This window comes from Diplotaxodon limnothrissa, linkage group LG19 (genome assembly GCF_057381915.1).
Source record: "Diplotaxodon limnothrissa isolate DT_005_m linkage group LG19, D_limnothrissa_male_GT1.1, whole genome shotgun sequence".
Taxonomy (NCBI): Eukaryota; Metazoa; Chordata; class Actinopteri; order Cichliformes; family Cichlidae; genus Diplotaxodon; species Diplotaxodon limnothrissa.
In genome coordinates this window covers 2111273-2136863 of record NC_140614.1, presented here as the reverse complement: position 1 = coordinate 2136863, position 25591 = coordinate 2111273, and the positions used below count along the sequence as shown (strand labels likewise).

At 42.0% G+C, this 25591-nt stretch overlaps 1 protein-coding gene across 1 annotated transcript in view; it reads right to left on the bottom strand.

Annotated features, from left to right (window-relative positions):
• enpep (glutamyl aminopeptidase) overlaps nucleotides 1-24898 on the bottom strand; it is a 33337-nt gene extending 8439 nt beyond the window's left edge. Inside the window, exons 1-15 of the mRNA XM_085342835.1 lie at nucleotides 24261-24898; nucleotides 22942-23083; nucleotides 21901-22035; nucleotides 21670-21790; nucleotides 17575-17729; nucleotides 15312-15425; nucleotides 15082-15216; nucleotides 14160-14225; nucleotides 13971-14036; nucleotides 10985-11145; nucleotides 7159-7241; nucleotides 5878-6014; nucleotides 5635-5690; nucleotides 5384-5534; nucleotides 967-1040 (exon numbers count right to left, since the gene is read on the bottom strand). Coding sequence (XP_085198961.1) covers nucleotides 967-1040; nucleotides 5384-5534; nucleotides 5635-5690; nucleotides 5878-6014; nucleotides 7159-7241; nucleotides 10985-11145; nucleotides 13971-14036; nucleotides 14160-14225; nucleotides 15082-15216; nucleotides 15312-15425; nucleotides 17575-17729; nucleotides 21670-21790; nucleotides 21901-22035; nucleotides 22942-23083; nucleotides 24261-24898 — 2234 coding nt within the window. The remainder of the gene's footprint in view (nucleotides 1-966; nucleotides 1041-5383; nucleotides 5535-5634; nucleotides 5691-5877; nucleotides 6015-7158; nucleotides 7242-10984; nucleotides 11146-13970; nucleotides 14037-14159; nucleotides 14226-15081; nucleotides 15217-15311; nucleotides 15426-17574; nucleotides 17730-21669; nucleotides 21791-21900; nucleotides 22036-22941; nucleotides 23084-24260) is intronic.
• Between the last annotated feature and the right edge of the window lie 693 nt (nucleotides 24899-25591).

Genomic DNA, 25591 nt, shown 5'->3' with positions numbered 1-25591 from the left:
TCTGATAGACTCCATGCGACGATGTGTTGCACTGCATGAGGCAAATGGTGGTCACACCAGATACTGACCGGTTCTGGGTCCCCAGACCCCCAATAGCGCAAAAAACTGCACATTCCAGGGTGGCCTTTTGTTGTGGGCAGTCTGAGGTACACCTGTGCACTACTCATGATGTCAGATCAGCATCCTGATGTGGCACACCTGTGAGGTGGGATGGATTATCTCAATATAGCAGATGTGCCCACTACCACACATTTGGACTGATTTGTGACCACTGTTTGGGAGGGATGGTTATATTGTGTATCTGGAATGAATTTTAGGTCTCTACGTCCATCCCGTGGGGAATGGGAGCAGTAACAAAGGTGTTGCGTTTATATTTTTGTTCAGTGTAATTTGGTGATAGAGCAATAATCTATTAGTTTACATTTATTATTTGCTGAGTGTCTACCCTTGATTAAACCTGTCTGGTCAGAATTAATTATGAATGAGTGATTTTTTTTCTAATCTTCTGGCAAGGACATTGCAAAGTATTTTAAGGTCTACATTTATAGTAATAAATCACACAGCAATAGTTACGTTACAAAATACATTTTGGGGCATTTACTCTGTAATCTGTAGTGGAATACATTTTAAAAGTAACCTTCCCAAAACTGTGCAAGACACAGGTGACCTGCATTAGCTGACGATCCTCCCATGCCAGTCAAACAGCAGACCGTGAGTGTGGGAGGGTCGTAACACTGGTTATTAGGTTTTGGGGGCTTACTTTTTCACACAGGGCCTGGTGGGTTTGTATAGCCTTTTCACATTCATCATGTTGTATTTACCTGGTATTCAGTGCATATTTACCTACATTGTTAAACATTAAAGTTTAATTAACGATCTAAAATATTTAAGTGTAAGAAAAATGCAAAAAAAGAAAAAGATTGAGGAAGGGGCTAATACTGTTTGACAGAACTATTAATGTTGTACCTCTCTGTCTGTGTTCCTTCATCCTCCCATCCAAGCTGTGTCGCGATTGCTTTAACATGGTCACGAAACAGTTGCTGGAGAAAAGAACCAAACATTTTTGTTAACTGTCACAGGAAAACCATATGTGTGTAGCAGTGCAGAAATGTCACATTGCAATATAGAAATGTAGTTTCTTCTGAATCAGTGATTACTGAATTTTTACATATTTGGACTCTAGTCTAGAGCCACCCCTCATTTCTTCATATTTTGCTGAGAAAACTGGAACATTTTAAACATTAATGAAAATACAGTATTTAAGACAAGAACAGAGTTTCTGCATTTGTTACAGACATGAAAGTCAATAATTCTTGTACACATCAACAACTCGTTTAGACAAGACTTGTTATGGGGGATTGGCTTGTATATTATGTATTGCCAATGCTTTCAGCTTCAGGTACATGAGCTAGTGCAGTGGTTCCCAAACTTTTTTTGCTAGGCCCCCTTTGTTTTACAACAAAAATGTTCGACAGAATGGCAGATAGACAAAATACTGTTAATCTGACTATCTGCAAGTTTTACACGCTTACATACACACAGGCAGTTACTGTCCCTCCATTTACAAAGGCAGAGGCGTCACGGTGCGATTATTTTACGTGTAGTTGTTTTTTCCTGTGTAATAATGTTCAACATTGCTGTCAATACATTTTTCAAAAAATGCCTCTCTGTACAAAATGGGTTCAAAAACATAAACAGCTGTGGGATCCTGTTTGTCTGTGATTTAGACAGGGGGAACAAATCGTGGCAGGATCAGCCTGATGTTATTTGTATCCCGCTGTAACTTTACTGTATAAAGAGCAAACATCTCCAAAATGTCAGGAGTAGTTAGTCATTACAACAAGTGTTTGTGAACTAAAAATCAAGAATGTGGGATCCTGTTTGTCCGTGATTTGAAGAGCCCAGCGCTGCTCCCGACGCAGGGAAAAGCAATTCTGCAGGGAGACCTTCCTCAGCACTAGCTGGACTGGCCATCGGGCATACCGGGCATTTGCTCGGTGGGCTGATGGTGATTTTCCGTTTTTATGGGCCGATGATTTTTTTTTTTTGTAACAGCATGAACAATGAAAGGTGGTGGATTGGCCAGATGCTGGCTGGTGTGTAAAATAACTCAATTGTTTGGTGGTGGCTATGGCTGAGCTTCCACAGATTCAGTAACATTAGCAAGTGGTGGAGGCCAGCAGGTGGATGAGGGAAAGGGGAGGCAGGAAGAGGAGAGACCCGAGGCGGCTGCAGGTCCGAGTGTGAACTGAACTTCAGGTAAGAAGTTATGACCTGCAGTCTCTCTGGGTCAGATATAAACCAACTTTAGGTGGAGTTTATTTTCGTTGTGCTGACTTTTTACCGTCAGTTACAATAACTCGTACTGCTACTAGCTAGCATGACGGAGTTTCTATACAGCTGGGTGGTGCTATGATGTTGCTGATAGTGAACTTTATTTTATTCATAAGGTTAGTTAGTAGACTTGCCAACCGTCCTGTAAAAAGACGGAATCGTCCCTCATTCAGAGAAAATATTACGCGTTTCGTGTTGAGCTGAGAAGAGACGCAGTTTGTCTAGGATGGAAAAAGACACAAAGCTGGATTTATTCTGTCTTTATGCTGCACAGCTGCCTCTTCTTCTCTCATCCTCTCCCCTCCCTCTCCTGTTTCTACTTCAATCATGAAACTGATCAGTGATCAGCTGATCGGCTTTTCTCTCTTGTTTGTTTATCGCCCACTTTGCACCAGAAAGAGGAAACCAGCGGATGTCGCGTTAAACAACAGCAGCACGTTTAAGCTTGATCAGCTGTTGTTAGAATTGATTTAATCTTAATTTCTAGTATCAGCTGATGTTTGCTGGAGCTACAGCTGTAAAGCTGCTGGTCATGATGTTGGTTTGGATATGTGGTGAGAGGGAAACATGAGGATGAAACCAGGAGATGTCCTTACTGGATCATCAGAGCTGAACAGGTGATGGAGAAACAGGTTTACCTTTTAGGTGACATGAATGAGTTGAAGGGCAGTTATAAGGGAAGGAAGAAATACACGGATACACCCATAGACTCGAGACAGAATTCACAATGCATTTTTGGGACTTTCAGGTGTTTGGACCAATGTTTTATTTTCTGATCAAACCAGAAAGCTTTAATGAGCAGCTAGACTTCTCTTGCATTAACTGGCTGAGTTAATGCAAGGCGAACTCCCAACTCTTGAGCCACGATCGCCCCACGAAAGTAACTTAACTAGTATTATAACAAATGTCTTTCTTCTGGGTGCCATTAAGTAACGTACTGCATTACTTTTAAGAAAAGTGTTCCATGTGATATGTGTAAGAACTTTTTTACTTTACTTTCAATTGAGTAATGACCCGAACACTGATCACATCATCTGACATTTACAAACATTTGAGCACTCAGCATGCAATGTCTTTGATATGCTACTTAGAGATGGTGCTGACAAACCCAATTAGAATTGATAAGGGAATCAACAGGGAACCCAATCGATAAGTGTCATTTCTAATGGAATCGGAATCACTAAATTCTTATCAATTCCTAACCTTAGTGATATGTCCCTGTAAAAGAGAAAATACAGTGTAATCAGATATTAGGGTTGCTATCCACTTTTATCATATCGATTCTCTAGAAAACGAAACATAAGAAAAACCAAAAACGAATACATTTCTGTTTAACTTAAGTAGTGTGTTGATAAATGCAACATGAAAAGCTTAAAAAAGAGAGACATTTCTTCATGACCTCATACCACTGAGCCATACAGCAATACTGGTAAGATGACTTGATCTGAACAACTATAACTGGGTTCCACAGTTCATACCGTCTGATTTGTTGGTATAAACCTTTTCATCACTACCAAGTTAAATAATTTGGTAACCAATGAAATCAGCTCTGCAGGACTTGCACTCATATTATACTATTTATTTATGAGTGACTTATGTATGTATGTATGTATATATATGTATATATTGTACTATTCTTAGTTAGTGTATTGTCTGTCTTGTCTTAATGTTGGTTTAAAATGGAGCACTGTAACAAAAAATAATTTCCCCCAGGGATCAATAAAGTATTCTGATTCTGATTCTGATTATTATTCTTCAGATACTTGATCTGGGTTTTAACTTCTTCCTCAGAAAAAGTCTTGAAATTAAATATTTAAGTAAATTTGTATTAAAATCAAACAAATCTGTACCATACGGCTTTAGATGTTTATAACCATGAAACTCCTCTACCGTTATTCCATCACAGGCAATCAGTTGTGAAGATGTTCCTATTCATTATCATCCAACACCCTTTAGCATCCTTACTTTTATAGTTAAGCGCATATTAGTTTCTTTTCTATACTTGAGTTTAAACTTAAGTAGACTTTTACCCTGATGGGGGTAAGGCACAGGATATCCTGCCTTAATCTTTTCTTCTTACACTCATGATACTATTAACATTAACAGTTTTCACCATACCATATCTAATATTGCAGATTTATCACCTTCAACTTTGTTACTAATGTATCCAATTTTTAAATGTTTTTTTTTTTTTTTTGGGGGGGGGTCAGAATTTATATCCTTAGACACATGTAACCCACTAAATACATACCTAATTGGATGATCTACATTATTAACAAAACCTTTTCCTTCCTTCCAACTTCTTTTTATTCCTTCCAAGCCCAGTGAGAAGCTCGTCAGAGCTTGTTAACTAAATTCTTCTCCCACCTCCACCTTTTCAATGCAAAACAAATTTTCCTGCCCAAATTAGGAGGTATCTGCTTTAGGCCGTGACAGATGTGGCAATCCCAGCTAACACCAGTATCAGAAAGAAGCATTTGAACACTGACAAATGCCAAGAGCTTCCAAGTGCTGTAGCAACCACTGGAGAAGATGTGGAAGGTAAAGTCCAACACAGAACACCCAAGGAGACACACACTTTGTATATATGGCATATATAAGTTAATAAGTATTTCTACCTATCTCACTGTTATGAGCATTATTTCCTGGGGACATTTTTCTAAATGCTACAGGTTGATATTATAATGTAGAAGAGAGATTAAAACTATCTCACCTGGTGTATATAATGGTAATAATATCAACGAAGCATGTGAAACTTGCACATTTCATTGCAGATGGAAACTCAATGTCTTACCCAAAGCACAAGAATATCATCTAAATTGCAGCTATAAAAACTATGCAGATAGTGGGATTAAAAGTTGGAAATGAGTTGAGACGTATTAATATTATTTATTAATAACAGCAATAATAAACTGACAGGTTTATATACTGTGGCCTTGTTTTGTTTGTGATTTGTGTTTCTGCTTACAATGATTATTTGCTTTTAAATAACTGAGCGCTTAAATGTGAATCATACATAGAAAGACAGAAGCGTTAACATTGTGATTACCTGAAACTTTGGATAGAGTAGAGCATTGCTAGACAACATGTTCCGGACATAGGCAATGGAGGCATCCACACGGTCCCAGGCTATATACTCCGTCTCACTTGTCAGGTACTTAGTGAGGTTGAAGGCGTGACCGTAATCTATAATGTCCGCTCTAAACAGTTAAAAGAAAAAAGATTAGTATTCTGTATTTCCAATTAGACATCAATGATTTGTTTATGCAGATTTCTTTGAGTGTTTTGATGATATCCAACCTTGCAAGAGCAAAAACATCATCAATATAGCTTGTGCGATCAGCTGCATCAAACTCCTGGGGGACAAGAGATTCAGAAAGAGTAACAGTGAGGCCTATGAATGCTGTGGTATGGTTTGGCTCTGCCTCTTCATTTTCTAACTCCTCCATAATAAGAGTTTAGCAACCCAGATAAAATCTACAATATGATTGGTTGAGTGTAGAATAGATATTATTATGTTCAAGTGGGGTCTGAAAGGTATACCAAATGGTTGGTTTGAAGCTGTTGACTAATAGCAGTCCACATGCGGTCATCATGGTTGACTCTGTAGAATCCAATATGATCATCGTTAACCTTTAGCAGCCCATCCGCTAATGGTGAGTAACCGGTGATGGTTTGCTCTGAAAGTAGTCATTATAAGAACAGTGAAGGAAATATTATGAGCAGTACTGTTTGAAAGTTTGATGTTTAAAGTTAATTGTTACTTGTCACTTCTCTGGTGGGGATAAATCCCCTGGTTGAGCGATACTAACTAGATATATTTGGGCTCGCCTCAAAGCACAGCTCAAGCTCTGGAACCTCAGTGGGAGGTGGCAGACTGGGATGAATTTACTTGTATCCTCTTGGTTCAATAACTGCATGTTCAGTGTTTTACCCAGTGGATAAAAGGGTTGCCTCCCTGTGCCATCAGATCAGGGAATGGGTCCCTACTGTCGTAACTGTGCACCAAATAACAGTTCAGAGTACTCAGCATTATTGGAATCACTGGGTAGAATGGTGAACAGTGTTCCACCTGTGGACTCCACTGTTGTGCTGGGCACTTCAACACTCACCTGGAGGCTTGTGACCGGGAGGAATGGCCTGCCTGATTTTTCAGTACTGATCCTGGATTGCCCAATTAATTCTCTTAATGCATGAGTCATGAACTCTGGGTATATATACTGAGCTCTCCATTAGGAATATAATGAGCAGCTCAGCTATTTAAGAGGGGTTGGGAGTACAGTTTCTTCTTCTCCATATTAAAAGGCGCCAGTTGAGGTTGTTCGGGTATCTGACAAGGATGCCTCGTAGACAGGTGGAGGCATCCTTGTAGGACAAGCCCAAAATACCTCATCTTGGAGGTCCAAGATGAGGTATTTTGGGCTTGTTCTACTGGCAGGAGGCCCCAGGGCAGACGCAGGACTCGTTGGAGAGATTATTTGTTGGCAAGCTTGGTAATGACCCGTGTCCTCTTGGATGAACTAGAGGAGGTGGTTTCCCTGCTTTGACTGCTCTCCCTACAACCCAAACCTGGATAAGTGGTAGAGGATGGATGGATGGATGGATGGACAGTTATTACCATCCAACTGGTTGCACTTAACATAGATGTTTCTCTATGTAAGAAGATACCAGATAAAAACTAAACTATGTACTATCAATTGCAGCATCTCAACTTTGCTTTTAGTGCAAAACATTTATATCACTGTCCTGCCTGCTGGTTGTGGATTTGCTTTTCATTATAATAAATGTTTTGTAGATGACCACAAAAAATTTAAGCTGAAATACCTGCTGTGTTTTTGTTAAACATAAGCGACATGTTTTTGTCACTTTGAAGAGAATGCCATTGGACTGGAATTGTCCACTTGTACCTGGAACAAAAACACATTTATAGTGATCAATTCACATACATTTTTTTTACTTTTTATCTATTCTGTGACTTAACTAACATGTCCTTATTTAGTCTTTTTCATCAAGAACAACAAATACTCTCCTTTACTGCTAAATGCTCCAATAAGTCACAAGAAAGTCTCTAATTTTGTCTCTCCAAGATCTCCAAGCTTCCTTTTATCTCAAACATTCTTGAAGCAGTTGTAAAACAATAAACAGATCGTCTGCAGCAGAATGGTTGATCTTAAAAGTTTCAGAGCTCAGCACAGCACAGAAACAGCTTCAGTGAAGGTTACAAATGATCTTCTTATGGCCTCTGACAGTGGACTCATCTCTGTGCTTGTCCTGCTAGACCTCAGTGCAGCGTTCGATACTGTCGACCATAATATCCTATTAGAGAGATTATGCTGTAGCATGCGGTCATTAATGTCGACAAATCAAAAGGGGTTTTCTTGAATTGTACAGGTCAACGGGTCTTTCACTTTTCACCCAGGTATAAACCACATCAACTCATTTCTTCAATATTTGGTAAAACTTTGGGGGGGGAACTTTGGTAAAAGATGTCAGGGAATATTTGTCCACCTGTCAAGTTTGTGCCCAAAACAAGGCAGTCGCCTCCCTTTCTTCGGGACTTCTCTGACTTCTTCTAACAGACTCTGGACTTCATCGCCTGCCTTCGTCCCTCAGCAGACAACACAGTTATACTAATGCCTTCAAACAATTCCTGTGGATAATTGTTTTGGATCAAAGACTCCAATTCCATTCTGGTATCCATCCTTAGACCAAAAGCCAGGCAGAGTGGTATCACTGTTCTGGGTCTATAACCCTTTTTTTTTAAACTTTGTTATCCCTTTAATGTTTTAAACTTTATGTTTCCTAGTCTCTATTGGTATAGTTTAGTTACTGTGTGATTATGACTTGTATTTATTTTATGTATCTCTAGGGTAATTCAGACAACTTTAGATATTTTAGCTTTCTTTAATACGCTTCTCTTGAGCTTTAGCTTTCTCTTTGTTTTAGTATTTTTCTTACTTAGTCTTGTTGTTATCTGTCAGAGTTTTGTCTCTATGTTCTGTGTACAGCGTCCCCATGTTTGGTTCCCTTCGCGCTCTGTGTCTCTCATGCTGTCTGTCTCTGGGTCGTGGTATTCGCTTCCAGTGTCAGCTTTGTGTTTTGAGTCTGGGTATCTTTCTGTGTTTATTGTGTTTCCTGTCTTATTTTGATAGTCTTTGTCTCATGTGCTTTGTGTTTAGTTTTGCTTCTCCTGTCTCGTTGTATCTAATTCGTTCCAGCTGTGTTCCCCTGCTGTCTCCAGTCTGCTCATCACCTGTCTGTGTAGTTAATGGTCGTGTCCAAGTTCATGGGCTGCATCCTCCTGAGGCCGCATTTGTAGACCGAAGGCTGTCCAAATTCGTAGACTCCTCCGAATACAGCCGACAAATGCGTCCTCCTTTTCCCTTTGAAGGATGGGTCGGGTGGGTCCTTCATGGCCTACCATATCCCAGAATTCATAGCGCAGACCAGCCAAACTCCAGTTTCCAACAATGGCGGTAGCTACTAAGTTTTAAAATTACTCTTACTAATCTTTCTGGGTCACAAAATAAACTTTTAACATATTTTCAGGTGAGAAAGTAGCTGTGTAAACATCAAATATCTGCTCGGTTTATCAAGATATCGCATATTTGCAAAAGTGCTTCGATGTTTTCGGAGACGTCTGCTACCCACCAGCTCGACAGCTAGCCGGGAGCTCGAGGGTCACTGAAGCCGCCGAGAACGGCACAACTCCCGGCACATCATTTTCAGATCACCGCGGAGTTTCGCTACTCAGGTTAAACGTAATATATAAGTCAGTTAGACAACCTAAACCTTTTTTCAGTGTTTTATTTGTTCATGAGTAAATCGGTTTGGGTGAGATTAAAGTTATTAGATTAGATTAGATAAAACAAAACTTTATTAATCCCCCGGGTGGGTTCCTCCGGGATTTTCACACAGCTGAATAAACGTCAAGCAGAAAACTGATTAAACAGAAGTGTGAGACGGTCGAGGATTTACGCCAGTGTCCTGTTATATTTTAGATAGCACGGAGCAGACGGCCGAGTTTATTAAACTCCACCGAGACAGCGGCGACGCTAATCTGAAGGCTAGACCGTCCAATTTCCCCAGTCATTTACTTCCAGCCTACCCGACCTTCTGAGGACCCGGCCCACATAGACCGCGAAGGCCGGGTCCTCAGGAGGATGCAGCCTATGAATTTGGACATGACCATTGTGTGAGTTCCTTTTTGTCTCTCACCGGAACGTCAGCTGACCTCCCTTCGTGTCTTTCCCAGGTTCTATTGTTCTAGTTCCTATAGTGTTTTCCTACTCTTGTTTTTTGCAAATGTCAGTCTTACAGTAATTCCCTTTTGCTTTTTGTTTGTATTTTGAATAGTTATTAATCAGCATTAATAAACAATTCGCCTTTTGTTAAGATCCCATCTCTACATGTGCATTTGGGTCCTGTTTTGCTAAACACAATCTGCGCCCCACAGATCCTGACAACTGGACCTAACTAAGAGTGAGCTGGCCCTCCGGTGTGATGTCTATTCCAACCTGTCCACCTGGAGCACCAACTGGCCTTGATATAGTTCCCGCACATATCCCTGACATCCTCTGACACTGGCCTCTCATCTCTTGAGTCGTCACTGGGGTATCAGTTGCCTTTGTTACCTTCTGTTAAGGGTGAGTGCACTGTCCCATCTGTTCAGCACCACTTATGCTGGTGTCGCGAGCTCTGGAAATCTGCTCAGGCCACCTTGCTGGGCACCGTGGAGCAGAATAAGCAGCTAGCTGGTCAATGCTGAACCAAGGAACCTCACTACCAGCCAGGTCAGAAAGTTTGGAAGAGGGCTGTGATATTTAGTGCAGCAGTCCCCAACCTTTTTTGCACCACAGACGGTTTAATGTCAGACAATATTTTCATGGACCGGCCTTTCAGGTGTGGCGGATAAATACAGCAAAATAAAATGATACGATCAAATGCGCCAACAACATTGAGAGTAAGATCCTCCTCTCTGCCACTTTATGCTCTCTAGTCGCTATGGTAACGTGTAAATATTTCTTTCAAAATAAGACACACAACTACAACACGGGAAAAGACCCAGGGAAACCGAGTTAACGATAAAAATCCTGAAAACCCTAAATATCACACCCGAGCCTCAACTCTTGCGGCCTGGTACCAAACGACTCACGGACTGGTACCGGTCCGTGGGCCAGGGGTTGAGGACCACTGATTTGGTGGACTGCTTATCAAAATATCAGAAGATTGTTAAAGCTGCAAATTCTGCATTTCTGTCCAGTGTAATTTCTGCCCCAGAAACACAAAATACAAATAATGACAGAGCTGGAGCCGGTAACAAAGTCAGTCGGATGACTGGAAAAGAACATGGCACAGTAGAGCACACAGCACTGAGGGCAAGAGGAAACCTGAGGTACAAATACACATAAGCTAATGACTACCTTAGTAGCCTTCACGAGAAACTAAAAATAAAAACTAAAACTCTCAAGAATAAAATCCACAAAGAACCACAAAACAAATAAGACTTATAAATGCAGAGAAAATTCAACTAAAACCACTAAACAAACTGCAACTAAATACTAACTAGAACGAGGACAAATACTGAGACACAAATGCTGGGTCAATGACCCGAGGACGCTGTCATGGTTATTTTTTTTCTTTCTCATACCCAAAATCTGAAGGAGGCTGGCTAGTATCAGCTTTGGGGTCCAAGAGGAAACGCTTTTGGCTCAGTCTGGCATCCGTATCAGAGACAGACAGGTCCAGCACAGGATAACCCATCTGTTTGGTCCATGTATCCATGACTTCTGCAATCGGCAACCCACTCACCTGGATGCAGAGAGGGTAAATTAGCTATGTGCTAAGGAAAATGTAAATACTTTTCAAATACACTTTAATGCTCTTAGATTAAGATATTTGTAATAAATCAATATTAATGTCTTTGTATTAAGTAAATATCCGAGGTTGGGATGCTGGTAGTTTGGCTCAGGTTAAAACTACTCTCAGCCGCCAGTGGTAATCCTCAGCCTTCTGGTAGATGCAGCTGGTAGAAGGTATGGCATAATTTTGAAATCCTACGTCACGTCATTCTCAAGTTATTGCATTCACGAGACATTCAGAAAACCTGACCTTTGATCTTGACCTTGAGGTTGAGGTCTATGAGAATTGAGCTCGTTTGTGATCTTTAGTAGATGCACCTAACATTATCAGTTTCAAAATCATGTGTCTCTTACTTCTTGAATTATCACGTTAACAAGAGATTCAGAAAACTTGACACAGCGTTGCTCCTCCCGAGGAAAGCGGCGCCCACGCCACCGTCATATGGACAATTCTGAGCAACTTGTGGTGGTGAGTCGAAATGACAACATTTCCCACACTCCTGAGCCAATAAACAGAAAGGACTATAATCTCACCTCAGACACCTTCGGGATCTCTTTTCTCGATGATGATTTGGATTGGGAGGCCAGTTTTGGTTTAGCTCCTCACGGTAATGACAATATACATTCCTCTGAGATTTTTAGTCCTAATACTGTTCATCGTGGTGGAAATAAGCTAAAACCCACTTTTGCCAAGTCTGTTTTTTCTAAACCTGGCCACGTAAAGTCTGAGACTGTGAAAACTGTTAAATCAAAGACTGTTGAGACTGTTGAGACTGTTAGACGTGGTGGTGGTAGGATGCTAACAAACATTTTAGATGAGTCTGTGTGCCCCTCTGTTGGTCTTCCTTGGTCTCTTGTGTTCTGGGGGCCTCTGGATGTCTGGATCTCCTCCATACCTGCTTCATGCCCTGGAGGACGGGGCTGTGGCCCCCCCCCACACCCTCTAGCAGATCATTACATGAAGGAACCTTTTAAAAACAAGCGCGTCCATGCTCAGGTGATTGATATATGTATTTTTTTGTCTGCTTATTTTGTTGGTTTTTGTTTTTTTGCCCTTTATCCTCGTCCCTCTTCTCCACTGTTTTTCCCCCTCTTCCTTTCTCCCTTTTCTTTTCCTCATTCAAGTCTGTCCCGCATCTAGCAAGTGAAAATAAAAAATAAATAAAATAAACAATAAAAGGTGAATCAAACAGACCATTACGGCAAGGCTGGGATGGTCCATTTGGTAAAGTAAATCCGTTGGGCATCTTTCTTCGCCTCTATACAATAATTCTTATGGCAAAAGAACCAAACGGGACAGGCAGAAAAAAAAAAAAAAGACTGTGTTTGCTGAGCCTGCTCCTTCGCCCTGTTGTGTTCCTGCTCGGGCCCAGCATTCCCCTGCACCTGTTTCAGTGCTTCAGGTGAGGGAGGCTGAGGTCCAGCTGGTCTCTGCTCCGGTGTCCAGGCCGGCTGAGGCTCTGCCTGTCGCTGCACTCGTACTAGCTCCTCGGGTGGGGACAGCAGCGGCCCAGCCGTTGACGGTGCCTGTCCCGGCTCCCAAGGTGAGGATGACCGGGAACCAGTTAGCTCCACCACCCGTACCTGCACCTGTTTCTGACCTCGCACCACCCTCTGCGGCGCCACCCTCTACGGCGCCACCCTCTGCAGCTCCCACGCCGTCGCCAGCAGCACCACCCTTTATGGCTCCCACGCCATCACCGGCAGCGCCACCCTCGTCTGGTCCAGCCTCCGAGTCTTCACCCTCATCTGGTCCAGCCTCCGTGTCTTCAGCTTCTGCGTCGCCTGGTCCTGCCTCACTCCGTCTAGCTTCGTCTGTGCCTGAGGTCTCCATGCCGTCTGGTCCTGCGCGTCCTGTCCAGCCTGCTCATCGTGCACGTCCTGTCCGGCCACTTTCCAGGCCGATGACTGGACGTCATTGCCGTCATGGATGGCCCCCTGAACTAAGTCGCCGCCAGTGCCCCCCGCCCGGCCAGCCTCCTGACCTGCTCCGTCGCCGCCGGTGCCTCCCGCCTGCCCGGCCCCTGAACTGTTTTCTGGGCTCTTGGGCCATCAGCCTCCGGGTCGCCCCCCTGAACTGCCCGGGTTTGGACTATTGTGCCGTCAGCCTCCGGGCCGGCCCCCTGAACTTTGGGTGAACTGTTTTTCCTGGCCGCCTGCGCCTGTCGTGAGCCTGTTTTTGTTCTGTTGCTTTCCAGGCTCCAGTGTTTGCAACTTTTTTTGTTTCTGGCTCCTTGTGTTTGGTTTGTTTCGAGCCCTCCATCCTGTTTTATTTTGAAGGTCCTTGCCTGAGGTTAATGTATCTGGTTTCGCTTCCCCTTGTCTCATTGGGCCTGATTTGCTGCAGCTGTGTTTCCCTCCTGTTACCCATTCCCTGATTGCTCCCTCTGTGTATTTAAGCCCTGTGTTTCTCTGTGTCCGTGTCGTGATCTACTGTTTATCTAGCTGTGTGTTCTGTCAGTCTTCCGGTGTAAGTTTATTTTGATATGTCCAGTTATTTTACATTTGAGTTTAGCATTAAAGCTGTTTTGAGTTCAAGTTTTGCCTCAGAGTGTCTGCACCTTGGGTCCTATTCCTGCCTGCACACAGCCGGTCATAACAGTTTTAACAGTCTAGCAGCTCGATGTTTTTAGGGATTTCAGTTGCTTGAAGAAATTTCCTGAAGTGTTGATATGATTAAGAAAATAACCCTAAATATTTCCTTTTTCTTTTAGCAATTGTGTATTTTTCTTAGTCTTAACACTAGCACAGACTGAAGGGCAAGTCCAAACATACACTGGCAAGAGATGCCCAGAAGTCGCTCGTTTTGGCATTCTTGAAATAGAAGTCTTTCAAATATTTCTGTTGAATGAGAAAAAGACTTGATTACTCAGCTGCTGGGAGATTTGAAATTATAATTAATGTTAATCAAAAGAGCAACATCAATTTTTTAAATACTAAAAGAGCTGTGAGTCTATGACTTACTCGACAACCATCTCTGAACTCGTCTCTGCCCATCCAGTCCTCCAGCATCCTGAGAATAGATGCTCCCTGGAAAAAAGTTGAACAATTTTCATTACAAGGTAAATGGGCCGTGTTAAATCCTCCCAATTCTTTTGATCTTTGGGCTGAAGGAAGAACAATACTCAGTGTATAAATGCTCACTCAACAATCCTTTATTCCATACAATTCAACACTTTAAGAGCACAAACCATCCGGATGGGGAGACAGCAAATCTCAAAAGGGTGGAGCGTTACTCAAACCTTTATAGCCTCTGTTGACCCCCACCTAGTCGTAAAAGCCTAAAGATACATACCCTCTAACTCTCAGTGAGCCTGAGTTATGACCTTGGCTCCCTGTTTATCTGCTTCCAACGAGGGGGTGAAGCTCCTGTGGAATGTGCTCTCTGCACACAGTATTCTCTTCTTAACTCAGCAGTATGAAATGTCATGGAACAGTAACTCATTCACAGTAAAGCAATATAGGTTAATTAAAACCTATCTAATGAGTCTAATGATTTTCACATTCTTTTGTCATTCAGAAGCATAATGCAAACTAGAACTACGGCTACATACTAATTATACTCTCTATAATAAGAAGTATGGTGTGGCTTACAGCAGTATAATAATTCACGCATTTCGATTATAGGCATAGGATAACATGATAAAATAATCTCACAATTGATATCCATAGAGCAATTTTAATGTATTGTTGACAACTCACAGGACTTTTATAGTGCAATCTACATCCACCCATTCAAATATAATATCCAGTATTTATTCTGTTCATCTTAAGTGCTTAATCTGTCACACACAGTCACGAGTGATACATGTTGGATCTTGTTTGCATGTAGTGTAACAGTATGGTTAACTTTTATTGTCTGAGTGCTTACAGAGAGATCTCATACCTTGCTGTATGAGATGGCATCAAACACAGAGGTGATTTCAGCTGGGGTTGATACATCTACAATGATCGGATGAGAGGACAGCAGAGCGTCATCCACCATGACAGGAAGCACATCACTGATGATCATGATGTCTCGCTGTAAGACCACAGCAACACAGGTACTGAGAACTTCCAGGTGACTGGCAGTAATAGCTCGGTGGATCTTTAATGTGCCTTTAAAGGAGAACTCACCATGCCCCAGGTTGGTTCTGCTAATTCCACTCCGATGTACTCAAAGAAGCTGGCAAAGCCCTCATTGAGCCACAGGTCATCCCACCAATCCATAGTTACAATATTTCCAAACCACTGAAAAAAATACAACTGACATGAGTTTCAAGAGTCCACACAAAATAAGAAATTACAAAAGCACACAAAACAAATACGGAAATAGGAAAAACGAATTTCCATTTTCTTTTTTCCTATTTCTGCTGTGTTTTGTGTGCTTTTGCAGCGTTTTTCTTATTGCTGGTGTTTTCTTAAGTCGCAGTTTGTTTGGCCTCTCGGGGCCACCGTAAACTCTCTCTACATTGTTATAAGTGTGCCACAAAACCAACCAATCACAGACTAGGATGCAAAAATTCTGATTGGCTGTTACGGCTACAGCTGTAGCTAAATCCAGTGGAGTGGTTTGGTTTAAACTGTGGTGGACCACTGGAGGGCTCCACTTCCCCAGTGGACAGGAAATGGTTGCTGTGTTTTGGAGCGCAAAGTATTCAGTTGTGTGGTGATAGTGAATAAACCAGGAGTGATAATTGAGAGATCTCGTGTCGTCTGTGTTTATCTCCACAAAACTCGATTAAAACCAACAATGGTCTTAAAAAATAATATATTTCAAAATAAAATAATTAAACATACTAACTGCAGTAGCAGTAGGAATGCAGTAGCTAGCGAGTTGATTGGAGACCGTAACAGCCAATCAGAATTTTTGCATCCAAGTCTGTGATTGGTTGTTTTTGTGGCACACTTATAACGGTGTACAGAGAGTTGAGCGCGCAGGGAGCAGAGATGCTGAGAGCAGGTCTGCAGATGTCTGTGAGCACACAGAGCAAATGCCAACAACTGAGCGAGAGGGGCTGTTACTGTGTGTGTATATGGATGATAGCAAACACTGAAATACATTTCTTGTTCGCAGAAATGAATTTTGTTCGCTCAAATTAAATTTTTCTTCACTCAAAATAATTTTCTCCTCAAAATGCAACATTTGCCCTTGCATTTTTTTAACGTGTGCTCAGAATAGAGGCACAAAAATAACACCATATAAACCTAATGCAGACCGGTGAATAAAAAGTAGTGCACAGTTGTCTTCAGTATTCCAACACAGCAGTGCACTACCCTGTAAAAGCTTTATTGCTCAAAACATGTAAGAAGAGGGTTTTGTAAACATCAACTTAACTGCAATTTTAAATGAAAAACTCATCCATTCCTGTCAAATATCTGATATGTTGCAATGAATCATGTACATCATGCAAAAGGTTGAAGAACATATAAAGAATTTTTCAATTATACCTCTGGATTCTCAAATGAGTCTTTGCGCTTGCAACTGCTGAATTGTGACATACTGTAGAGGCCTGAACTAACCAAAGACCAAGTCACAATCAATGTAAACAAGTACAAATGGTCAACAGACTGGCACTTTTGTACTTTACTTAAGTTCTTTATACTACATGCCTCATTCAGCCATTCATAAAAACACTTTTTTCTATCCTTTATATTTAACATTTCCGTTCTGATGAATGCATCGGAAAGCAACTTAGGGTTCCTTATCTTGCCCAAGGATCAGATTGAAGCAGCCAGTCTGAACAACCTTTCAATTAGCAGATGAGCTGCTCTACCTCTACCCCGACGCTTACAGAAACTGGTATTCCCAGTTTTCTCTCATCCAAGAAAACTTGGTTCAAACAAGAGTGGCTCCATGATGGAGCTACTGTTTTATGCTTGTTCCTCTTAGCTGCATAAAATTTAAATTAGGATGAATGACTAGTGATGTTTAATACTGATGTTATAGAACTCGACCAAAAACACCCAAACTCTATCAAAACAGTCTAAAAATTCAAACAATGTTTGCCATAGAAGAAGAAAAAGACACATGATCCGCTCTGTTATTAACCATAAGATGAAATCCCCGCTGAGCGGGCTGAGCTTGCCCTACAGAGCTTCACTATGTTAGTTTATGACCCAAATTAATGTTGGACTCTGTCGTTTTCTCTGGTCCCCTTCATTCTTTTCTAAGAGTGAGATTCTAGTCACACATTCTCCTTAATTTCTTGCTCAGTAAAACTGACTTGAATTAAACTGAATTGTATCATACAGTTGGCATTTCAGTGGTACGTAATTCATTCTAAAATGTTTCTTTTAGTCACTACATTCAAGCACAAAATATAAAGTATGCAATTTAGCAAAGTGGAAGAAAACATTTTCAGGAAAAATGTTTAATCAAAATATATCAAAACATTACCTGGTGAACCAGTTCATGTGCGATGACACTGGCAACTCGCTGCTTGTTGTAAGAGGATGACTGGTTTTCATCATAAAGCAAGTTGGTTTCCCTGTAGGTGATAAGACCCCAGTTCTCCATGGCACCAGTACCAAAGTCAGGAATGGCTATCTTATCTGGATCCAAACAGCAGAGAGGTACAAATCACCACACACACACATACATGATTACCTCCGATGACCACTGGGACCACTGTTACCTTCACCTTCCATATCTTCTCCAGCTTCTCGTGTTCCTCTTTCCTGATGTTTCTGTCATCACTACATCTATCTAGGGGCAGGGATAGCTCAGTAGGTAGAGTGGTGGCCCTGTGATCGGAAGGTTGGGGGTTTGAATCCACTGAACGGCTACCCTGCGGTACCCAATGGCTGCCCACTGCTTCACTGAGTGCATGGGTTAAATGCAGAGAGGAATTTCCCCACAGGGATCAATAAAGTATAAAGTAAGTATATCACTACGGCCGTCTTCTTCTGTTTGTCTACCACCACTATGTCCGGTTGGTTAGCCACCACCATTTTGTCCGTCTGTATCCGGAAGTCCCACAGGATCTTAGCTCGGTCATTCTCCACCACCCTTGGGGGCATCTCCCATTTTTGACCTCGGGACTTCCAGGTTATACTCGGCACAGATGTTCCTGTACACTATGTCAGCCACTTGGTTATGGCGTTCCATGTATGCCCTGCCTGCTAGCATCTTGCACCCTGCTGTGATGTGCTGGATTGTCTCTGGGGCATCGTTACACAGCCTGCACCTGGGGTCTTGCCTGCTGTGATAAACCCCAGCCTATCACAGCAGGATCTGTGCTCAGAGCTTGTTCCTGTGCTGCCATGATTAGTGCCTCTGTGCTGTCTTTCAGTCCAGCTTTGTCCAGCCACTGGTAGGCTTTCTGGATGTCAGCCACTTCCTCTATCTGCCTTCCATGATGGTTCCTCCTCTTCCTCCTCTTATTTGGGTTTCTGCTGCCTGAGTACAGCCTCGGGTGCTGGACTTGGGGTGAAACCCTCCATGCATGGTCAGGAGCTTCCGTCTCCTTCTTTGGCCAGCTTATTATCCCAGCAGGGAATCCGATCATGGGCGTGATAGCTTACTGAACGGTAGATCTGGGCTATCAATACCTACGCCCTGCCTGTGTTCAGGTACCCTGCGGGATAATAACGAGTACATAAGAAAGATGGCCACAAATGACCACATGCCCAGTGGATATCTCAGGCAGCAGAAACCCAAGAAAAAGGAGCAAGAAGAGGAACCATCATGGAAGGACAGGCCCCTGCACGGTATGTACCACTGGCGAATAGAGGAAGTGGCTGACATCGAGAAATCCTACCAGTGGCTGGACAAAGCTGGACTGAAAGACAGCACAGAAGCACTAATCATGGCAGCACAGGAACAAGCTCTGAGCACAAGATCCATAGAAGCTGAGGTCCATCACACTAGGAAAGACATAGTAGTATACGTAGTATACAGAAACATCTGTGCCGAGTATGGACTGGAAGTCCTGAGGTCAAAATGCTAGACGCCCCCAAGGGTGGTGGAGAATGACTGTGGTATGATCCTGTGGGACTTCCAGATACAGATGGACAAAATGGTGGTGGCTAACCAACCGGACATTGTGGTGTTAGACAAACAGAAGAAGACGGTCGTAGTGATCGACGTAGCAATACCAAATGACAGCAACATCAGAAAGAAGGAACACAAGAAGCTGGAGAAATACCAACGGCTCAGAGAAGAACTCGAGAAGATGTGGAGCGTGAAGGTAACAGCGGTCCCAGTGGTACACAGAGCGCTCGGTGCAGTGACCCCCAAGCTAGGCGAGTGGCCCCAGCAGATCCCAGGAGCAACATCCGAGATGTTATAAAAAACCCAGCAGGGGCGAGAGGGGGATTTGTATTAAAAAAAAAAAAAAACACAGAGAGACAGAGTTAAAACAAATTTAAAAAAATCTCCCTCTCTCCCACTGGAGGCTGGTATGTGTGTGTTTTTCCTCAAACTCTGACCTCTGTATGCCCCATATTTCATCCTGGATTGTGGCTTGCATGCTCACTAATTCTCACCCTTCCTCTTTCCACATGGAGCCTTAGGGTGTTAAGCTTCAAGTGGGACCCTCTGTGCACTGTAGGGCGTTTTCATGTCTTGCCATCAGTGGCATCTGTCTCCTCCTGTTGCCATATTATTATTCCAGCTGAGTTTCTGATAAAAGTCTCACAGCTCTGGCCAGTAGGCTAAAGAGATACAGCAAGGAAACATTGGCCAACAGAATAAATTGCCTGTTCTCCAAAGATCCATCCGAGGTATACTCTCAACTACAAGGGAAGAATGTTATGAGGGCTGACTCACACAGAGCTCAAACAGAACAATTCTGTAAGAATATCCCCGAAAACAGACGGCAACACACGACACCAACACCAAGTGGCTAGTGGACAGCAGACCACAACAACCTCCCAGAACAAGAACCAGTCAACATCACAAAGACAGACATCTAACAACGCCTTAAAGTCTGTGCTCTCTCTGCTGTTGTGTTGGTGTGTGTCGGGCTGTGAGCTGAAAAGCTACAGCCGGCGGTATGTGTACAACAACCGTGTGTGAAAAGTGGCCTATAAAGAAACATTGTCATGCAAACATCATCGGGTCTGCCGTGATATGTTTACAATGGGACTTCTGCTCCTGAACCTCTGAGCGGTGTTTGTTTTTAACATAGTTCACAGTGAAGAACAGCCGCTGACATAATGTGGATCCGAAGATCCATAACTGGCCTACCTGGGGTTGAAAGTCTCGATAAATGCACGGCGTTTCGGCGGGTACACCGGCTTGTGTGACGCTTATTTTGAGCGATGAAGAAATAATAGAATATAATTGTATTTTTTATATTTCAATATCACAATAATCTAACAATTTAGAACTACAAGTTAAAAAAGAACTAACATAAATAAAATACACTTCAGCTAAATACTTCTAATTTATTTTCCCAAACCACGCAGAGCCGCAGTATAAGGACTAAAGAGCCGCAGGTTGCCGACCCCTGTGTTAGTTGGTTTCAGAGAAAGAAAAGAAAGCTGCTAGCATGACCCAGCTAATGACCTGACCTGAATCCAAGTAAAAATCTATGATATGAACTAAATCTCAGAGTACATAGACGGTGGAACCTTCAGGATTTGAAAACTGTTTGTGTGAATGAATAGGACAAAATTACATCTGAGCAATGCATGCAGCTAGTTTCTCCATATACGAGGTGTTTTGAAGCCATCATCATCAACAAAAGTTATTAAATTAAGTAATAAATACATCTCAATGCTTTTTCCTTGTGTCGTTTCTCTTTATCATACTTTATTTGTGAACATCTATGGCTTGATTTCTTTGTCTAGATTGGATGGGTTTTTACGGACTGGTGAGAATTTCATATTAATAGCACCTTTAGAAATATATTTTCTTATAACACTAGTGACATGTTCAATCCTCATTTTACCCACTGTATACAAGTACCTAGGTATTCCACAGGTCAACAGGAACCATGATAAAAAGGCACGAAGGTCAATAACAGCCAAATAACGCAAGAAGGGAGCTGAGAAGCCAGAACAGTATTGATAAGATCCAAACCATCAATACATACACCCTATCAGTCATTAGATACCCAGATGGAATAATAAGCATCTGCCAATCATGTCAAGACATCATGGGTTTACACTATCGAGGGACAGAGGAAGAGGATGGCATCATAAGGACAGCACTCAGCCTCTGGTCATGGCAGCATAAGAACAGGCCCCAAGCACCAAATCTATGTGGAAGGATATATCCAAAGTGGTCCCGGGATTATTAGGAGCTGTAACCCTTGCACTGGAAGAGTTATTGCAGCAGATTCTAAGCACATATCACAGGTCTCTGCCCAGAAGAGTGCAGTCCAAGAAATACCTAAGTGATATGCAGAACCCTCAAACTCCCCAGCCCGTCAGAGGTCCCGAGCTTTAGGCTAACACACATACCACCCGCCTTGGGCTCAGAGGCAGATTTTTTTGTTGTTGTTTTTTGTTTCATATCACAGAAGTTGGTTAGTGTTCCATTTACCCAATTTTGAGATGGAGTATGTCATGTTGAAATATTCCTCAAAATAGTCAAAAATGAGCTTGGTTACATTTACTGCATACAAAGCTGTGCTGATCTGACTTGGCTGGGCCCAGATTTTCAACTGCAAAAGAATGAAAAATACAAAAAAGTGTGTGACAGTATAAATCCAACAGTGTGAATTAATGAATCTTATCAATACTCTGCAATAGTGGCATATAAATGTAAACTCACGGGAATTCCTCTGGCTGAAGTTCTCTCTACATAGGCAAACTGGTGCACAGCAAAACATACCAAATAGGTGCTCATTGGAACAGACTTCTGAAAGGTGGTTTTGATTTTATTGCCTAGTAGTTGCTGAGGGGAGCCCTGGAGATAGACAGCAAAAATTTATTTGGATTTTCTGCCCTATTATCACAAGAAGAGCACCATCTCAACTGTTGTGCTTTGAGATGAGATCGTCCTGTTGCAGGAACTGATAAACCTGACCTTGACTGTGTAACTGTCATCTGTGACAGGTGTACATACAAGGTTTACACTACACTCAGTTAGATGGTAAAAAATGTCACTCACCACCACACCAACTGAATTTTTTTATCACATGCTAAGATAGACGATGTTATGCTAATGGGTGCAAAGGATGATAATGCATGAAGACACAGCTAGCTTAAGTGAGAGGATTTTCTTGCTTCCTCCCTATTAAACAACTGGCATGTAAAGTGCCTAACACCAAAACAGTTGTTGACCTTGAAAATACTAAAATGCATAGAAATCTACTGGAAAATTGGTAAATATCGTTAAAAATGTATCAAATTACAGTAAATCATTGCGACTTTTTAAAAAAATCAGTTTTCCTCTGTTCATGCTCGACTACTAATGAACTCTACAGTTAGGGCCAGAGCTGTCTCTATTTCACAAGGCAGCTGAGGTCTTTCAACATCTGTTGGACAATGCTTAGGATTTTCTATGAGTCATTTGTGGCGAGTGTGGATGCTGTTGCATGCTGGGACAACATCCATCAGGCTGATATTGTCCAAGATAAATGTAACGCTGGACAACAACCCCCAACATTTCCATGATGTGCCAGCCAATCACAGGAGCGCGTTCAGTGAAACTGAGATTACCTAAATTCACCACTGACTGTTTTGCATTTTCAGGCATGTATACTTTTTCTACGACTTTTACTCACTGTACTTTTACACAAATACCAATTGTTTCCAATTTAAATACAGCACATAAAGTCTATTGTGATGGTAAACACACATGCTGACTTACCTCTACTGGCATGTTGGACAGCACGTTGTAATTAACATCATGAGTTATTGAGATGGTGTAGGTGGCTTTCTTGTTAGGTTCATCAAAACAGGGAAAAGACTTGCGGGCATCCGTTGGCTCGTGATCCGTAGCTGCAATCTTTCTGGTGTTCAAATCGAGGACAGATTATTGGAAAATGTAACTTTATTATTGGAGATTGTTTGAAACCAAATGTTCTACAATCTTTTTCAGCAAATTTTACTTTGAAAACTAATAATATGTGACAATTTAAACTAAAGAGTTAAGTTTAGAACAGTCATATTTGATTAATAACATCTTTCAGTTATTTTGTTCAGTTAGTTCTATACAAGCTAATGAAAACAAAAGTACCAGATGCCAATCCCAGCAGTACTAGGAGACTACAGGGGTTTTCCATTTAAAGTAGGACGCATAACCAAAACGTACATCTGTTTAAATCCCACATAATGTAGTGACTCTGAAGAAGTAAAGACCAAATAGCTGGTGAATTATAAAAAGTCTTCTATTGATAGTTTTTACCTTTTTTTAAAATATTTAAGCCACGTTACAGTCTACAATCTACCTCAATAAAATATGTCATAGAACAAAATGACCTGGACCTCTTTAGTGTAGAAATTCCATCAAAGAAGGAGCTCAGCTACATAAGAAATACAAGTAAAGTCATCAGTAAATATGTATGTAAAGTGAAATATGATAGGATGACTAGACTAAGTCTAAAATGATGTTTTGGTATACAGTGGTAAAGATATTCTGTATCTGTTCTTGTGATAGCAAATCTGAAACAGATGTCAGAGAAAGTTTTCAGCTCCATGTCCAATGAGTGATGCAGAGGGCAGGATCCATTAATTATCCACATCCACTGACCACAGCCGCAGTCATGTGGACGATATCTGTGTTGCTTAAGGATCCAGGAAAGAAACAGTTAGTAGAAGACTTGCTGTTCCTCCTGAGCCACAACCAACGACTCTGGTTTTTATCCAAGATAAAACCAGATAACACCAATTTTTACAACCATCATAAACCTGCTCTTGGTTGCTTCTCAGAAGACAAGTTTTACACAAAATATTACTTGTTTTATTCCAACATTTCAACATTTGCAACTTATGAACTATTGCATAGAATGTCCACAGTTATTTAACACCTATTAATACCTCCAGAAAAGACTGTAAGGCGACTCTGAATTTTCTTGAAAGATGCAACTATTTCATATGTTTTATGCCTTCTTGCTCTGTTCTTTTCTAATTCTTGATTAATAAAGATGTTTGTGTATGTTTGTGACAGAACTGAATCACATGACTTACTTGGTGATTCCATTCTCCATGTAGGTAACTCTGTAGAATCCCACCAAAGAGCCATTGAGCCAACCCTGGAAGTCTAGACTGAGGGTGTATACCTCCCCTGTGTCCAGGACAGGCAGCTCCTCTGTGGCCTCCACCACCACATACTGCTGAGCTTTGTATTCAAAGCAGCTTTTCACTGCCACTTCCCTCTGTCCTCCTTGGCTACTCAGCACCTTCAACCTTGGCAAGGTACTGACAAATGTCTCCCTGATGTGGAGCCAGAGATGACGGGTGGGCTTGGTTACTTCAAGCTGGATATCAACAGTGCCTGTGTAGGTGTCATCCTCTAAGTTCGGCTCCAGGTGCAGATTGTAGTGGACGGGATTCACATAGTCAGGTAAGCGGAAATTCCTCCAGTCCCCACTGGAGTCAGTGGAAGGCAGGCAGGGCCCTCTGCCAGGTGAAGGGGGCTGGGTAGGCCCCGCTGTGGGGGCTGGTGTGGTGGTGGCAGCAGGAGTGGTGTTGTTTGATCGAGAGAGACCCACCCCGAGGCCCACTGCCAAACAGCACGACACCACTGTTATGCAGATGATGACTGCATGCTTGCGTCGAATAAAGTAACGCTTCTCTGGCTTCTCCATGTTCAAGCTGTCAACCATGGTAACTCCCAAAATGAAAAGTCCACCTGACAAAAAAAATCCCAAAAAACAAAACACAGCTTTTGTTTAGCTGACCAGAGGTCAGAGCTGCAGGCTTTGGCTGCTGAATTAGCTGTGTGAACTGAATCAAGGCTTGCCTCTGTGGTGCTGAGGGGTGGAGAGAAAAATGAGAAGTGAAGAGTATCAATCTTTCAGACGGCCAGAAATCGGAAGGATTTAATCTGTCCTTTGAGCTTTCAGCACACCTCCTGTTAAATATCTACAATCTTCCTGTAAATCAGCAGCTAAAGTTCTTTTTTTTATCAACTATGCTAAGCTGCAAAACTGAACGTGTTGTTCTCACGTGAAACTAAACAATACACATGACGCCTACATCTAACATGTGAACCACTGTGCATGTCAAAGTGTTGTCTGGTTTGAATTTGAAGCATCAGAGTCAAATTTCAAAGCGGCTTCAGCGCAGCACAGTCTGTCTTCTTACAGTGCACACACTGCAGAAACACTCTATGATCTGGACATGAGTCAGCATGTGGTCTTTGGTCAAAACAGTGATTGCAACAGAGACGTATGTGAAGCCAAAACAATGGTTTTATTGAACTGAGCCACGGTAGAATTTCCACAGATATTCTTCCCCTGCTCAGTTCTGTGAACTCTGGAAAAGACATTACTGAAATATCAATTTCTATCATTTCT